Genomic DNA, 18042 nt, shown 5'->3' with positions numbered 1-18042 from the left:
AAAATGACACCCCAAAACACATTCCCCAACTTCTCCCGATTACGGAGATACCAGATGTGTGACACTTTTTTGCAGCCTAGGTGGGCAAAGGGGCCCATATTCAAAAGAGCACCTTTCGGATTTCACAGGTCATTTTTTACAGAATTTGATTTCAAACTCCTTACCACACATTTGGGCCCCTAGAATGCCAGGGCAGTATAACTACCCCACAAGTGACCCCATTTTGGAAAGAAGAGACCCCAAGGTATTCGCTGATGGGCATAGAGAGTTCATGGAACTTTTTATTTTTTGTCACAAGTTAGTGGAATATGAGACTTTGTATGAAAAAAAAAATAAAAAAAAAAATAAGCATTTTCCACTAACTTGTGACAAAAAATAAAAAATTCTAGGAACTCGCCATGCCCCTCACGGAATACCTTGGGGTGTCTTCTTTCCAAAATGGGGTCACTTGTGGGGTAGTTATACTGCCCTGGCATTTTCCAGGGGCCCTAATGTGTGGTAAGTAGGTAAATGACCTGTGAAATCCTAAAGGTGCTCTTTGGAATATGGGCCCCTTTGCCCACCTAGGCTGCAAAAAAGTGTCACACATGTGGTATCGCCGTATTCAGGAGAAGTTGGGGAATGTGTTTTGGGGTGTCATTTTACATATACCCATGCTGGGTGAGAGAAATATCTTGGCAAAAGACAACTTTTCCCATTTTTTTATACAAAGTTGGCATTTGACCAAGATATTTCTCTCACCCAGCATGGGTATATGTAAAATGACACCCCAAAACACATTCCCCAACTTCTCCTGAGTACGGCGATACCAGATGTGTGACACTTTTTTGCAGCCTAGATGCGCAAAGGTGCCCAAATTCCTTTTAGGAGGGCATTTTTAGACATTTGGATACCAGACTTCTTCTCACGCTTTGGGGCCCCTAGAATGCCAGAGCAGTATAAATACCCCACATGTGACCCCATTTTGGAAAGAAGACACCCCAAGGTATTCAATGAGGGGCATGGCGAGTTCATAGAAATTTTTTTTTTTTGGCACAAGTTAGCGGAAATTGATATTTTTAATTTTTTTCTCACAAAGTCTCCCGTTCCGCTAACTTGGGACAAAAAATTCAATCTTTCATGGACTCAATATGCCCCTCACGGAATACCTGGGGGTGTCTTCTTTCCGAAATGGGGTCACATGTGGGGTATTTATACTGCCCTGGCATTCTAGGGGCCCTAAAGCGTGAGAAGAAGTCTGGAATATAAATGTCTAAAAAATTTTACGCATTTGGATTCCGTGAGGGGTATGGTGAGTTCATGTGAGATTTTATTTTTTGACACAAGTTAGTGGAATATGAGACTTTGTAAGAAAAAAAAAAAAAAAAATTCTGCTAACTTGGGCCAAAAAAATATCTGAATGGAGCCTTACAGAGGGGGGGGGGGGGATCAATGACAGGGGGGTGATCAATGACAGGGGGGGTGATCAATGACAGGGGGGTTGATCAATGACAGGGGGGTTGATCAATGACAGGGGGGTGATCAGGGAGTCTATATGGGGTGATCACCACAGTCATTGATCACGCCCCTGTAAGGCTTCATTCAGACGTCCGGATGCGTTTTGCGGATCCGATCCATCTATCAGTGCATCCGTAAAAATCATGCGGACATCTGAATGGAGCTTTACAGGGGGGTAATCAATGACAGGGGGGTGATCAGGGAGTCTATATGGGGTGATCACCACAGTCATTGATCATGCCCCTGTAAGGCTTCATTCAGACGTCCGGATGCGTTTTGCGGATCGGATCCATCTATCAGTGCATCCGTAAAAATCATGCGGACATCTGAATGGAGCTTTACAGGGGGGTGATCAGGGAGTCTATATGGGGTGATCACCACAGTCATTGATCATGCCCCTGTAAGGCTTCATTCAGACGTCCGGATGCGTTTTGAGGATCGGATCCATCTATCAGTGCATCCGTAAAAATCATGAGGACATCTGAATGGAGCTTTACAGGGGGGTGATCAGGGAGTCTATATGGGGTGATCACCACAGTCATTGATCATGCCCCTGTAAGGCTTCATTCAGACGTCCGGATGCGTTTTGAGGATCGGATCCATCTATCAGTGCATCCGTAAAAATCATGAGGACATCTGAATGGAGCTTTACAGGGGGGTGATCAGGGAGTCTATATGGGGTGATCACCACAGTCATTGATCATGCCCCTGTAAGGCTTCATTCAGACGTCCGGATGCGTTTTGAGGATCGGATCCATCTATCAGTGCATCCGTAAAAATCATGCGGACGTCTGAATGGAGCTTTACAGGGGGTTGATCAATGACAGGGGTGTAATCAATGACAGGGGGGGTGATCAGGGAGTCTATATGGGGTGATAACCACAGTCATTGATCACGCCCCTGTAAGGCTTCATTCAGACGTCCGGATGCGTTTTGCGGATCTGATCCATCTATCAGTGGATCCGTAAAAATCATGCGGACATCTGAATGGAACTTTACAGGGGGGTAATCAATGACAGGGGGGTGATCAATGACAGGGGGGTGATCAGGGAGTCTATATGGGGTGATCAGGGGTGATCAGGGGCTAATAAGGGGTTAATAAGTGACGGGGGGGGGGGGGGTAGTGTAGTGTAGTGGTGCTTGGTGGGACTTTACTGAGCTACCTGTGTCCTCTGGTGGTCGATCCAAACAAATGGGACCACCAGAGGACCAGGTAGCAGGTATATTAGACGCTGTTATCAAAACAGCGTCTAATATACCTGTTAGGGGTTAAAAAAAACACATCTCCAGCCTGCCAGCGAACGATCGCCGCTGGCAGGCTGGAGATCAACTCTCTTACCTTCCGTTCCTGTGAGCGCGCGCGCCTGTGTGCGCGCGTTCACAGGAAATCTCGCCCATCGCGAGATGACGCATATATGCGTGACTCTGCGCAGGGCTGCCACCTCCGGAACGCGATCCTGCGTTAGGCGGTCCGGAGGTGGTTAAGTATATTCTTGTTTTGAAACAACATTGATTCTTTCTTAAAAACGGGGGGGGGGGGGGGGCAGTTTGCCATCTTCGCCCTGGGCACCAAATGGCCTTGTCCCAGCCCTGCTACTGATTACCGCCTAATATACCTCCAGCCACATAATGACTTGTTCTTTTCTATCCGGTGAATGCCTAATCTTTGGGGCCTGTACTCCACTGGCCTGCAGTAAAATTGTTATCCACTGACCGCCTAATATACCTCAAGCCACATAATCACTTGTTCTTTTCTGTCCGGTGAATGCTTAATGTTTGGGCCTGTACCCCCCACTTGCCTGCAGTAAAATTGTTATCCACTGACCGTCTAATATACCTCCAGCCACATAATCACTTGTTTTCTGTCAGGTGAATGCCTAATTTTTGGGGCCTGTACTCCCGCGGCCTAAAATAAAAAATTTCTAGGCTCCAGCAGGGCACATTTTTGAGAGTTTCTCTTTAAAACGCATAAAATTGGCCCCTGATTAAAATACATATTTTTTGTGGGAATTTTGGCCATTGATCCCCCTCTGGTATGTCACTGTCCATGTTGTGGGACTATTTGTGCACTTCTAGTAAGTATTTGGTGGCTGCAAATATGACCTAAAGGCCCATTAAAGTGAATGGGGCCCGCCGCGAACGCGCGGTTTGCTAACATTTGGTTCGTGAAAATTTGGCATTTGCGTTCGCGAAACGTCCCTGACGATGTTCGTCTATCACTAGGGGCAACTAGTCCTGCTCACGTTCTAGGACAGGTTGAAGGCTGCCATCTTAAATCATTCCCGGAGAACCCATTTAAAGGTCATTCAGATTCTGTGAAAATCGGAGTGACAACCTCTATAGGCAATTAAAGCGATATAAGGAGGTTACCTCCGTGTGTCATCCGTGTTTCACGGATCATTAGTAATACAGACGGACAACAAAAAAATGGACAGACGGACCCAACACGGATACATCACGGACATCTTCATGGAGGCATCAATCACCACCTTCTCATGGAGTTAAAGGGGTTATCCAGTATCTACAGCAGCCCCCGCCAGGTGCCAGGCCCCTTCCGCTCCCGACGCCACTCCTGGTCCCCGCAACGCCTCTGCTACTTCTCCCTGTACACGGATGAAAACATCCGACGTCGGAGGGAACAGCCAATGGCAGACAGGGAAGAGCCTCCCTAGCGTCACCCACGATGCTAGGGAGGCCCCTGTCCCCGCCTGCCATTGGCTGCTCCTCCCCGAGACCGGATGTTTTCATCCGTGTACAGGGAGAAGTAGCAGCGGCGGTGCAGGGACCAGGAGTGGCGTCGGGAGCGGGGTAAGTATATTTCCACGGAGGAGCCCGGCACATGGGGGGCTGTTGTAGATACTAGATAACCCCTTTAACCACGGACGTGTGAATGAGGCTTTACAAGGACATGCATGCAAAGATGGCAGCAACTGCTAAAGCATGACAAGTGTATATACTATTTATATTGCATGTGTGTTTTTTCTCTACTGGTCAGAACATATAACCCTTTAATTGTGACTTGAGGTACAGAAACCACAGCTGCTTAACCACAAAATGAAAGAGTACTCATGACATCAGCCTGTTTGCACTTCCAGAAGACATGTAAGCCATCCTGAAACACTAAACCACATGGCACATGTGGGAAGATGAGAGCTTTAGAAAACTGACTGAACTGCAAAGAAATCATTGAATGGCTGTGTAAGGCCGAAACTTTTATGTGAAACAGACAGACCCGGGTCCTTCCCTTATAAGGAATGTTCAACAATTATAGAACACTTATCTTTAGTGCTTTCTGATTCAGGAAGAAGCTACAATTTCCTGACTACCATTGATTTCAATTACGGTAACAATAAACAAAGGGGACTGTTTTGGTGAATGCTGCCCATAAAGTATTTCTGGGAGTCATCCTTATCTGACAGCAGCATTACATTAACCTAAATGTGGATCCAATCTAAGAAATCTTTTGTAACACTCACACATAAGTAATAAGCAAGTCATAGTTACATAACAACAGAATTTCTGAAACCATATGTTCACACACACATCAGAGTTTCTAGTGTCGATTACATCAGATACAAATTTACCATCTATTGCAGGCATGGCCAACCTGCGGCTCTCCAGCTGTTGTAAAACTACAACTCCCACCATGTCCTGCTGTAGGCTGATAGCTGTAGACTGTCCGGGCATGATGGGAGTTGTAGTTTTGCAACATCTGGAGAGCTTCAGGTTGGCCATCCCTGATCTATTGCCATCTTAGGCATAGTTCACACTTCAGTGATTTGGTCAGTGATTTCCATCAGTGATTGTGAGCCAAAACCAGAAGTGGGGCCTTCACAGAGATAAGGTGTATGACAGGGATGGCCAACATGCGGCCCTCCAGCTGTTGTAAAACTACAACTCCCACCATGTCCTGCTGTAGGCTGATAGCTGTAGGCAGTGTGGGCATGCTGAGAGTTGTAGTTTTGCAACATCTGGAGAGGCTCAGGTTGGTCATCCCTGGTATAAGGGAAAGATCTGCACCTGTTCTGTGTTTTTGATCCGCACCTGGTTTTGGCTCACAATCACTGACCAAATCACTGAAGTGTGAACTAGGCCTGAGTGTGTTATTTGGATCTTGGATCCAATTGCAGGATCTTAGTGGAGGTGCCCACCTTAACAGTTTTTACTGAGCCTCTGACCCTATAGAGTCAGAAACTGACATCAGTTGTAGCTTGTAAGGTGGGACCCACTTGTCTCTAGGATGAAAAAGCATCCCAGTCATCTATAAAAGATACAAATTGCTCAACTCACTAACTCTCCCATGCCATTCCAACACTGCTCCGGTATCAACTTCTTGTACCAGCTTAAAACACAGAAAGTAATTGGAATACCTGCTCAACCAATCATTGGATGAGGACGGACATGTGTGTCAAGCCGGAGCCAGGAAGTGAAAAGCAGCAGGGACCAGAGAAACGCTAGAACGGCACTGATGGGTGATTGTTGAGAGTGAGTAATGCTTGGTTTTTAACCTTTCTGGCTCCTTTTTATTTATTTTTTTTCGGCGAAAAACTCTTTTAAAACAACATTTTTGGCTATAGTTGCTAGCAGGAGAAGGATTAGCAAAAATAGTTACAAATAAATGTATAACGTATTTCCCCCCACTTTATCTTATGAAGTGAAAAAGTGGCTGTGCGTCTTATAAAGCGAATTGAGCAGTATTACATGGCCAGCACATCACAGGCCGTGCTGTGCTGCATAGGCATAGCGGCCTGCAATGTGCCAGTGACATGTAAACAGCAGCACTATCAGAGTAGTAGTGGGACCCGGCGCAGTCACTGAACTTCATTAAGCCGGTCCCCAGACAGAGTAGGCATCACATATAAAGTGTATGCAGCAGCCCCTAGCAGTGCCGCTTCGCTAAACTAGCTGTAATCGCTTCTCTGCAGTACTCACTATGCACGCAATGGGCAAGTCTGCAGCGGGCAGGCCGGCTATGCACGCAATGGGCAACACAGCGGGCAGTCCGGCAGCTCATGTCGCTCACTCAGTCACACATTAATGAAGTGGGCAGAGCCGGAGTGTGACTGAGTTAGTGACGTGCGCTGCCGGCCTGCCCGCTGCGTGCATAGTGGGTGTGGCCGGAGTGTGACTGCGTGAGTGACGTGAGCTGCCGGCCTGCCCGCTGTGTGCATAGTGGGCGGGGCCAGAGTGTGACTGAGTGACGTGCGCTGCCAGCCTGCCCGCTGCGTGCATAGTGAGTACTGCAGATAAGCAATTACTGCTAGTTTAGCAAAGCAGCACTGCTAGGGGCAGCTGCATACACTTTATATGTGATGGTTGGGCTGCGATAACTGGGGCCCAATGTAATGGGGTCAGATCCCCCCATAACAGACTCATCCACAAATCCCCCAATAAGTGTCCTCCACAGATCCCCCTATAACACTGTCCTCCACAGATCCCCCAATAACAGTGTCCTCTACAGATCCACCAATAACAGTGTCCTCTACAGATCCCCCAATAACAGTGTCCTCTACAGATCCCCCTATAACACTGTCCTCCACAGATCCCCCTATAAGTGTCCTCTACAGATCCCCCTGTAAGTGTCCTCTACAGATCCGCCTATAAGTGTCCTCCACAGATCCCCCTATAACACTGTCCTCCACAGATCCCCCAATAACAGTGTCCTCTAAAGATCCACCAATAACAGTGTCCTCTACAGATCCCCCAATAACAGTGTCCTCTACAGATCCCCCAATAACAGTGTCCTCTACAGATCCCCCAATAAGTGTCCTCTACAGATCCCCCAATAACAGTGTCCTCCACAGATCCCCCTATAAGTGTCCTCTACAGATCCGCCTATAAGTGTCCTCTACAGATCCCCCTATAAGTGTCCTCTACAGATCCCCCTGTAAGTGTCCTCCACAGATCCCCCTATAAGTGTCCTCTACAGATCCCCCTGTAAGTGTCCTCTACAGATCCGCCTATAAGTGTCCTCTACAGATACCCCTTGATGACACTGGACTGCTGGTAATCAGTGATAGCCAGTTCGCCGTGTTTGCCCGCGAACACATGCGAGCTGCCATCTTAACTGACAAGTACGGAGATGCACAGGTAAGCGGGAGCAGGCAGTTCCGAGAACAGCCGCCGGGAGCAGGCACCGGGGGCCTTCATCGGGCTGTTCTCTGAACTGCCTGCACCCGGAGACCGCATTTGATTTCAGACCGGCTCGCGCAAAGGTAAGGACTTACCTGTGCATCGCCGTACTTGTCAGTTAGGATGGCAGCTCGCATGTGTTCGCGGGCAAACACAGCGAACTGGACATCACTGCTGGTAATGTGACAATATAATAAATGCAGTAAATCCCATCTACCCCTGACAAGTGCCAAGTAGGTATGAAGTCAATAGGTAATAATACAGTGCAAAATGCATGAAAATGGGGATTTTTCCCACGTTTAGGTTCCATTCACACGTCCGTGGTGTGTTGCGGACCCGCAAATTGCGGATCCGCAACACACCCGCCCGGCACCCCTATAGAAATGTCTATTCTTGTCCGCAGCTGCGGACAAGAATAGGACATGTTATATCTTTTGCGGAGCTGTGGCCCCGAAGATCGGGGCCGCTCTCCACAAATGCGGATGCTGACAGCACACTGTGTGCTGTACGCATCCATTCCGTCCCCATAGAAAATGAATGGGTCCGCACCCGTTCCGCAAAATTGCGGAACAGATGCGGACCCATTTGCGGACGTGTGAATGGAGACGTAGTGACGTCATCAAAGGTCCTATTCCTCACAAAAGAAGACAGAAGGAGATGCCGGCTGCGCGAACATGTGGATTAAGGTGAGTTAAATTATTTTATTTATTTTTTTAACCCCTCCAGGCCTATTGTACTATGCATTCTGTATTCAGAATGCTATTATTTTCCCTTATAACCATGTTATAAGGGAAAATAATAATGATCGGGTCCCCATCCCGATCGTCACCTAGCAACCATGCGTGAAAATCGCACCGCATCCGCACTTGCTTGCGGATGCTTGCAATTTTCACGCAACCCCAATTATTTCTATGGGACCTGAGTTACGTGAAAAATGCACAATATAGAGCATGCTGCGATTTTCACGCAACGCACAAGTGATGCGTGAAAATCAACGCTCATGTGCACAGCCCCATAGAAATGAATGGGTCGGTATTCAGTGCGGGTGCAATGCGTTCACCTCATGCATTGCACCCGCGCGGAAATCTCGCCCGTGTGAAAGGGGCCTAACAGACCAGCATCTGCTCGATACAAATTAGCTGGAGCACTTTGAGAACTTGGCAGATGAAGAGTCTAGGAACAGAGACAGGAGGACAGCTATAATTTTATTAAAGAGCATTATATTATGTTACCTATGATTTGCTTTTCCATCTCTTGACATTTGTTTTTTAATTCAGTTTCCATCTCTCGTGACTTTTGAAGCTGCGTTGATGTAAGTGTGACAGATTCGGCAACTGCTTGCAGATTTTTCACTTGATTTCGAAGAGAAACATTTTCTAGTTGGAATTCTTTGAGATGTCCATGAAGACTAATAATTTCTGCGGTGGTAAATAAAAAGAACATTAGATGTGAGCCGAAGCGTTGACTTACTTTTAATGATTACAGGGCTGACAATTCTGGGTTATAGAAAAAAACATTGTGATAAAAATGTCAATTCCTATATTTTTACAAGCACATCATATTTTTTTGGACCGTTATGGAAAATTTGTAAAGAAACTCAGCGATATTCTCATACACCACACAAAAATAGAAAGTGAAGATGTCAGCGCTATAAATATAGCAGTGAGATAGCGGCATTCTTCCACTAATAAGAAGCTTAGAGGGAACATAAAAATGTCATTTTCTGTAAAATGTCCTTGGCAAACAGGGAGTGCTCTGATTATTCAGGACCTCTCAGTATGACTGCAGGGTGCGGTATATCCCTTTTAATAAGGACAGCCGGATAAAGACATTGCATGGCAACAGTGTACTGGATTATCTAAAGGTTACGCTGCAGTCTGGGCCATCAGAAGAAAATTTTCAAAGCTGCCCTTTGGTTACGCAATACTTGAATGAAGTCATTTTGCATTTCTGAAGGACTGTGTGGATATTGGTCAGTGGTATGTCATGAATACAAAACCAGGGCTTTGTACATTCATGAAGTGCTAATGGTTTTGAATACATTTGCAACGAGCCTACAGAAAGCTAGAATGAAAAGGAGAACCTGGGGAGAATAGAAACTGAAAAAGAGGAATATGGCCACTCCATCCATTGCCGAGGGATTTATAAAAATAGTCAGAGCAGCCTAGTTGTGTCTATACCATAATATCAGGAAGTCGGCTGGATGAGTAGATATGATGGTCACGCAAACCACAAATGCGTGTTATAAGCCATGCATGATTCATATGTTGACCTTACTCACCTAGAGAAGTAAATGGGAAAATTTCATGACAACTGCTCAGCTGCCTGGTTTCCATTCACTTCTTTTGGAAAGCAACTGTCATGTGCCGGTAAATTGTGCCAAAGTGACGGGCCTTGACTGTATTGAATGACACTATATGGGTCAGTGGCTTAAAACATCTGCGACCTTAGTGCCACTTATTACAGTCAGATGATAGTCACCGTCCAATAAACGTAAATGGGACTCAAAGGAGTTTCATGACCCTAGTTTCCCACTACTGTGGCAGGGAAAATTTGCAAGACCTAAATCGAGTAATGGTTGCATCAATCTATGTGCAACCCTTTCTAATAATATTATTAATGACAATGTGCCACTTGAGTTCTAGTGCTTAAAGGGGTTCTCCATAAATAATGACATTTCAGAAATTGCTTGTTCCAGTCTCTGCAGTGTTTACACCCTACACATACTCTACTGTGACATTGTCACATACTCTACTGCAGCCAGGCTTCAGTGGCGATGTGGCCAAAAGGGGCACGTCAACACTGAAGCCAAACGATGGCTGCAGTGGAGTATGTGGCAATGCTCACGCTGTGTTTGGGGTAAACACTGCCGGGACCAGAACATTTACACAGCAGAGTCAGCAACATTAAAGTGGCGGGGAGCAGGTACAGTAAATATTAATTTTTAGTTCAGGAGGCAGGCTGCGGGCATTGGATTTAAAGTAATCATTCCCGGAAAACCCCTTTAAAGGTGGCCATACACACTAGACAAACAGCAAACTAAGGCTTGCATTAGACTAGCAGATGTCTAACAGATAACAATTACAGATTGAAGATTTTGCGGCTCGTTAGCAGACAAAATGTAAATAGAGTGATGTTCGGACTTTCGCCCGTTAATCCTTCACTACAAAGTACCACAACTCCACAAGATACGATCTGTAAGCGAGTAGACAACTCCATATTATACGAACTGATCTGTGACCGAGGAATGATCATTTTTTAGCTGAAAGAAAGATCACGATTGGCGAGTGTCCCGTACTGGGGACCAGACCAGACCACCGCGTCACGTGACAAGGCCGATTCACCTCACGCCCTCACACGCTGTTACGCCGTACGCCGGCCCGTAACTTGAGCATAAATAGTCACCTGAAGCCTGCAAGCACACCCATGCACTAACACAAAACTTTCACTGCTACCACCCGCCAGTTCTAAGGTCGACAGGACACCCCTGAGTGCTCTACTCGCAAACAGACACACACACAGGATAGCAAGCCTCACGGAAAAACACACAGCCTCAGACTGCACACACAGTCTTCATGGAGCTAACAGGTTCTTAAGGTTACAAGACAAACCATCAAACTTTCATGTTTAATGTATTAAAAATGGACAGCACTTGGTTACAAAAAATGATTAACAAGAAACATACATAAATCATAAATGGCAAACAATTGTAAAATAAAAAGGAGAAAACATAGAAAGTTCTGATACTTAGCAGTTGCGTGGTAAAAGTTTTTTCCTCCCAGCAGATTTGGGCAGAGTAATGGTGCACAAACAAATTTGATTGGATCTCCCACTTTGTGACACCCAAAAATCTAGGGATTGTATGTTTGTGCCTTTCCTCCAGGGGCAGGCCTGAGGGGGATTCTCACTCCCACCTCTGGCTCAGCCCTTCTGGGCCGAGCTTCATTACCCATGCAGCCGGCCCACTGGCCATCTAGGGAACAAGTAAGAAAATATCAAAAAGATAGTTTCCCAGTTGCCGTGGTGAAGATACAGACCCCAGACCTTCTTCATAATTCATATCTCATTGTTCCGAGTCCTAGCATATCAAACGAGACACGTCCAGGATGCTCGGAAGATGAGATCCTTATTTTAAGAAGATAAAGGCGAACAAAAACTATGAATATTGCGCCAGTGTGCATCACTCCCAATCTGGCTTACTGCACATGTAACTCTGGGGTAGGGGAGGAACCCATGCAGCTGGGTCAGGTGTCTTTCCGTTCTGGTAATAGGAACTTTAGGAGGTTGCATAAGCTATGTTATTACTGTGGAGAAAGTTGTCATTTTATTTTTGCTTGTCCTTTAGTTAAACCCCATGTTGATGATAAAGAATCACAAAGAGGTTTACATAAAGAAAAAAAAAAAAAACATCCCTGACTCTTGGTAGTGTGAATAGGGTGGCGGAGCAAGCAGGTATGCAAGCTCCTTGTAATACTCGTTTTCTCCTTCCAGCTATGGTGGCGCTAGACTCAAGAAAATTTAATGTGGAAGTATTCCTTGACTGTGGTGCTGGGGAAAACCTTATTGATTTTCTTTTTCTTCAAAATCTGGGCCTAAGTACTTGCACTTCAGAGAGATTCCGGTTTTCACAATTGATTCTTCCCCTCTTTCTCAAAGGAGTCTCACTCATATTGCTCATGGTATTCAGTTAAGGGTGGGTGATTCACATGTTGAGATCATGTCTTGTTTTGTCATGAAGGATTTGCCCGCTCCTATAGTCTTAGGGTTACCGTGGTTGACAAAACATAACCCAATTATAGATTGGCAGGCAAGACAGATCACTGGTTGGAGTGAATTTTGTTCGGACAATTGTCTTGGCACATCTTATCTCTGGTGTGTCTACTACGGTTTTACCTCAGTATCTCTCAGATTTTGCGGATGTCTTTTCGGAGGGTGGGGCTCAGGAATTGCCTCCTCATCGTGACTATGAGTGTTCAGTTAATCTCATCCCAGGGGCTAAGTTGCCAAAGTCTCGGCTGTTCAACCTGAAAGAGAGGTCATGCGGAAATATATTGCCGAGAGTTTGGCAAAAGGTCATATTAGACCATCTAAGGGCTCTTTCACACTTGCGTTTTTGTCTTCCGGCATAGAGTTCCATCGCCGGGGCTCTATGCCGGAAGAATCCTGATCAGGATTATCCTAATGCATTCTGAATGGAGAGAAATCCGTTCAGGATGCATCAGGATGTCTTCAGTTCCGGAACGGAACGTTTTTTGGCCGGAGAAAATACAGCAGCATGCTGCGCTTTTTGCTCCGGACAAAAATCCGGAACACTTGCCGCAAGGCCGGATCCGGAATTAATGCCCATTGAAAGGCATTGATCCGGATCCGGCCTTAAGCTAAACGTCGTTTCGGCGCATTGCCGGAGCCGTCATTTAGCTTTTTCTGAATGGTTACCATGGCTGCCGGGACGCTAAAGTCCTGGCAGCCATGGTAAAGTGTAGCGGGGAGCAGTATACTTACCGTCCGTGCGGCTCCCGGGGTGCTCCAGAGTGACGTCAGGGCGCCCCAAGCGCATGGATCACGTCATCCATGCGCATGGGGCGCCCTGACGTCACTCTGGAGCACCCCGGGAGCCGCACGGACTGTAAGTATACCGCTCCCCCGCTCCCCACTCCTAGTACGGCAACCAGGACTTTAATAGCGTCCTGGGTGCCATAGTAACACTGAAAGCATTTGGAAGACGGTTCCGTCTTCAAATGCTTTCAGTACACTTGCGTTTTTCCGGATCCGGAGTGTAATTCCGGCAAGTGGAGTACACGCCGAATCCGGACAACGCAAGTGTGAAAAGTCTCCGGTTGCAGTTGGTTTATTCTTTGTAAAGAAAAAGGATGGATCGCTTAGACCTTGTTTGGATTTCCGGGAATTGAACCGTATTACGGTCCGGGATCCGTATCCCCTTCCTTTAATCTCTGACCTTTTTGATCAAATTGTTGGAGCCAAGGTGTTCTCCAAGTTAGATTTAAGAGGGGCCTACAATCTGATCAGAATCAAGGAAGGGGATGAGTGGAAAACGGCCTTCAACATGCACGAGGGTCATTTCGAGAATCTGGTTATGCCTTTTGGGTTAACTAACACGCCAGCAGTGTTTCAGCGATTTGTCAAGGACATTTTCCATCATTTTGTGGGAAGGTTTGTGGTAATTTACTTGGATGACATTCTAATTTACTCTCCTGATCTGAAGACTCATCAGGATCACGTGAGACAGGTTTTGTCGATCCTTCAGGAGAATAGATTATATGCCAAATTGGAGAAATGTGTGTTTTCTGTGCAGGAGCTTCCATTTCTGGGATATCTGCTTTCTGACTCTGGTTTTCGTATGGACCCCGAAAAGGTCCGGGCGGTTCTGGAATGGGACCAACCGGAGAATCAGAAAGTTTTGATGCGGTTTTTGGGGTTTACCAATTATTATAGAAAATTTATCTTGAACTATTCTACCATTGTAAAATCTCTGACTAATATGACTAAGAAGGGCGTCGGAGGAGGCATTGCAGGCCTTTTCGGCTATTAAGGAGTGTTTTGCGTCTGCTCCCATTCTGATGCAGCCCGATGTGTCTCAGCCATTTGTGGTGGAGGTGGATGCGTCAGAGGTGGGGGTTGGAGCAGTGTTGTCGCAGGGTTCATCTCCTGGCAAATGGGTTCCGTGTGTTTTTTTTTCCAAGAAGCTCTCGGTCGCCGAGAGGAATTATGATGTAGGAGATAGGGAATTGCTGGCCATCAAATTGGCCTTTGAGGAATGGCGTCACTGGTTGGAGGGGGCGTCTCATCCCGTTACTGTATATACTGATCATAAGATTTTGGCTTGCCTGCAATCTGCCAAGCGTCTGAATCCTAGACAGGCTAGATGGTCACTGTTTTTTACTATGTTCAATTTTGTGGTTACTTTTCGCCCGGGGGTTAAAAACGTCAAGGCAGATGCATTGTCTCGTAGTTTTCCTGGGGGAGGTGATTCAGAGGATCCTGCTCCAATTTTGGCTGATGGGGTGGTGGTCTCCGCTCTGTACCCCGAATTGGAGATGGAGGTGTTGGGAATCCAGGAGGGGGCCCCTGATTCTTGTCCCCCAGGGAGTTGGTTTGTTCCTGATGGACTGCGATACAAGGTATTCAAGGAACATCACGATACTGTCCTTGCTGGACATCCTGGTGGCAAGTCCACCTTTGATCTTATTTCCCGGAGGTTCTGGTGGCCCGGGTTACGTAAGAGTGTTGAGGATTACGTAGCAGCTTGTGAGACCTGTGCACGGTCAAAGGTTGCTCACACTCGACCTTCTGGTTCACTTTTTCCTTTGCCTATTCCATCTCATCCTTGGACGCACTTGTCTATGGACTTTATTACGGATCTGCAGAGTTCCTCCGGGAAAACAGTGATTCTGGTGGTTGTTGACCGTTTTAGTAAAATGGCTCACTTTGTATCGTTAGCTAGTTTGCCCAATGCCAAGACTCTTGCTCAGGTTTTTGTTGATAACATCGTGACATTACATGGCATTCCCTCGGATGTGGTTTCCGATAGGGGCACGCAGTTTGTTTCCAGGTTTTGGAGGGCGTTCTGCTCTCGGCTTGGCATTCAACTTTCGCTCTCTTCGACTTTTCATCCGCAGTCAAATGGGCAGACAGAGCGTACTAATCAAAACCTGGAGACCTACTCGAGGTGCTTTGTGGCTGAGAATCAGGAGGACTGGTCCTCATTCTTATCCCTAGCAGAGTTTGCTTTGAATAACCGTAGGCAGGAGTCCACGGGTAAGTCGCCATTTTTTGGCGCATACGGTTTTCATCCTCAGTTTGGTACCTTTTCTGGGACTAGTTCCTCTGGGATGCCAGAGGAGGAGAGATTTTCTTCTGCCTTGTCTTCTATCTGGCGGAGGATACAAGTGAATTTGGAGAAGATGGGTGAGAGGTATAAGCGAATGGCTGACAAGAGACGTATGACTGGTCCGGACCTGTGTGTGGGTGATCTGGTGTGGTTATCTACTAAAAATATTAAACTGAGAGTGCCATCTTGGAAACTGGGTCCAAGTTTTATTGGACCTTACAAAATATCTGCGGTTGTCAATCCAGTGGCGTTTCGTCTGGATCTTCCGCACATCTGGAGGATCCATGATGTGTTCCACAGGTCTGAAGAAATATGTGAAACCGGTGGAACCATCGCCATTGCCCCCTCCCCCTGTTCTGGTTGATGGAAATTTAGAGTTCGAGATCTCTAGGGTTCTCGACTCACGTGTTCTTCGGGGTTCCCTTCAGTACCTGGTGCACTGGAGGGGATAGGGCCCCGAGGAGAGGATGTGGGTTCCGGCTGTGGATGTTAGTGCCAGCCGACTGGTGAGGGCCTTTCACAGGGCCCACCCGGATAAAGTTGGGCCGGGGTGTCCGAAGGTCACCCGTAGAAGGGGGGGGGTACTGTCATGCCCTGCTCAGGTTATGTGCGGAGGTCTGCCAGGCTAGCAGCACATGTGTAGTTTGTTTTGTTTTGGGTTTGGATGTGAGCTGTATCCGCCTCCTTCCAGGTGCACTGGGTGGGGTCGTCTGTATGAGTTTAAATTACTCCCTTTCCCAGTGTCCTGTGCGGGTTATAGCTTCTATCTTGCTCTGTGGAAGGAAGGAAGGATGGAAGGAATTGCTGTGTCTGCTCAGCTACAGATAAGTTGGTTTTGATTCTCTCTTGTGTGCTGTCTAGGCTGTTAGGGAGACACCTGCTCCCTCCTTGCTTGAGGAAGCAGGCTGTCTCTTTTCCCCTTTTCCACTATCTTAGGGTTTCTTCAGTCTTAGGCACAGGGGCACATTTATTCCCACCTCCAGGGTCTGAACGTGAGCACAGAAGTCCAGGGAGATTTGGTAGGGATTTGCTAGGAGGTGACCTTTATCCACAGCTTCTGGCCTAGACACTTTTTTCATGGTTTTCTGTGTTTCTATTGTATCTTGTATCCTACCCAGCGTGACAGGGAGATTTTCCTTCTCCCCAAGATTAACACAATTTACAGTCCCTTCCTCTAAAGATCATTTCGTGGCTTCACTGTATTCCATGTTGTCCCCAGCTATATTAACAAAGTCCATGCCTTTATCAACAATGTCCATACTTTTATCAGCAACGTCCATACCGCCTTGTCCAGGGTCTTGGACACTAGAGTTCTCTGCGGGATATGCATCCAGGTCTGCAACATCAGCAGAATCTTTGGCCCCTGCATCACGGGACCCTTTAGTTAGGTCACTGTCCCCCACTGCATCGCCTCCGTCAATGGGATCCTCATCGACAGTGTTCATGCATCCATTTCCCGGCCCTGGGACAATGGAATCTTTAATAACGTTTCTTTCTTGCAACTCGCCTGTCTCTTCTAATACACTGCAATTTTCCTCTGAAGATGCAGGTTCACAAGTGAGACCCTCCTGAGAAAGTCCATTTACAGTCAGGTCCATAAATATTGGGACATCAACACAATTCTAACATTTTTGGCTCTATACACCACCACAATGGATTTGAAATGAAATGAACAAGGTGTGCTTTAACTGCAGACTGTCAGCTTTAATTTGAGGGTATTTACATCCAAATCAGGTGAACGGTGTAGGAATTGTAACAGTTTGCATATGTGCCTCCCACTTGTTAAGCAACCTAAAGTAATGGGACAATTGGCTTCCCAGCTGTTCCATGGTCAGGTGTGTGTTTTTTCCTCATTATCCCAATTACAATGAGCAGATAAAAGGTCCAGAGTTCATTTCAAGTCTGCTATTTGCATTTGGAATCTGTTGCTGTCAACTCTCTCAATATCTCAATATGAGATCCAAAGAGCTGTCACTATCAGTGAAGCAGGCCATCATTAGGCTGAAAAAACAAAACAAACCCAACTGAGAGATAGCAAAAACATTAGGCGTGGCCAAAACAACTGTTTGGAACATTCTTAAAAAGATAGAACGCATCGGTGAGCTCAGCAACACCAAAAGACCCGGAAGACCACGGAAAACAACTGTGGTGGATGACCAAAGAATTCTTTCCCTGGTGAAGAAAACACTCTTCACAACAGTTGGCCAGATAAAGAACAATTTCCAGGAGGTAGGTGTATGTGTATCAAAATCAACAATCAAGAGAAGACTTCACCAGAGTGAATACAGAGGGTTCACCACAAGATGTAAACCATTGGTGAGCCCCAAAAACAGGAAGGCCAGATTAAAGTTTGCCAAAAAAAGCCTTCACAGTTCTGGAACAACATCCTATAGACAGATGAGACCAAGATCAACTTGTACCAGAGTGATGGGAAGACAAGAGTATGGAGAAGGAATGGAACTGCTCATGATCCTAAGCATACCACCTCATCAGTGAAGCATGGTGGTGATAGTGTCATGTCGTGGGCATGTATGGCTGCGAATGGAACTGGTTCTCTTGTATTT

The 18042-nt window shown here is 46.5% G+C and overlaps 1 protein-coding gene across 1 annotated transcript in view; it reads right to left on the bottom strand.

Moving 5' to 3' along the window:
• LOC120999089 (filament-like plant protein 3) overlaps positions 1-18042 on the bottom strand; it is a 249859-nt gene that overhangs the window by 91747 nt on the left and 140070 nt on the right. The window contains exon 7 of the mRNA XM_040429961.1: positions 8862-9047. Coding sequence (XP_040285895.1) covers positions 8862-9047 — 186 coding nt within the window. The remainder of the gene's footprint in view (positions 1-8861; positions 9048-18042) is intronic.

The sequence above is a fragment of the Bufo bufo genome, chromosome 4 (assembly GCF_905171765.1).
Source record: "Bufo bufo chromosome 4, aBufBuf1.1, whole genome shotgun sequence".
Lineage (NCBI taxonomy): Eukaryota > Metazoa > Chordata > Amphibia > Anura > Bufonidae > Bufo > Bufo bufo.
Note: the sequence above shows the minus strand (reverse complement) of the source record. Positions and strands in the feature narration are given on the sequence as shown.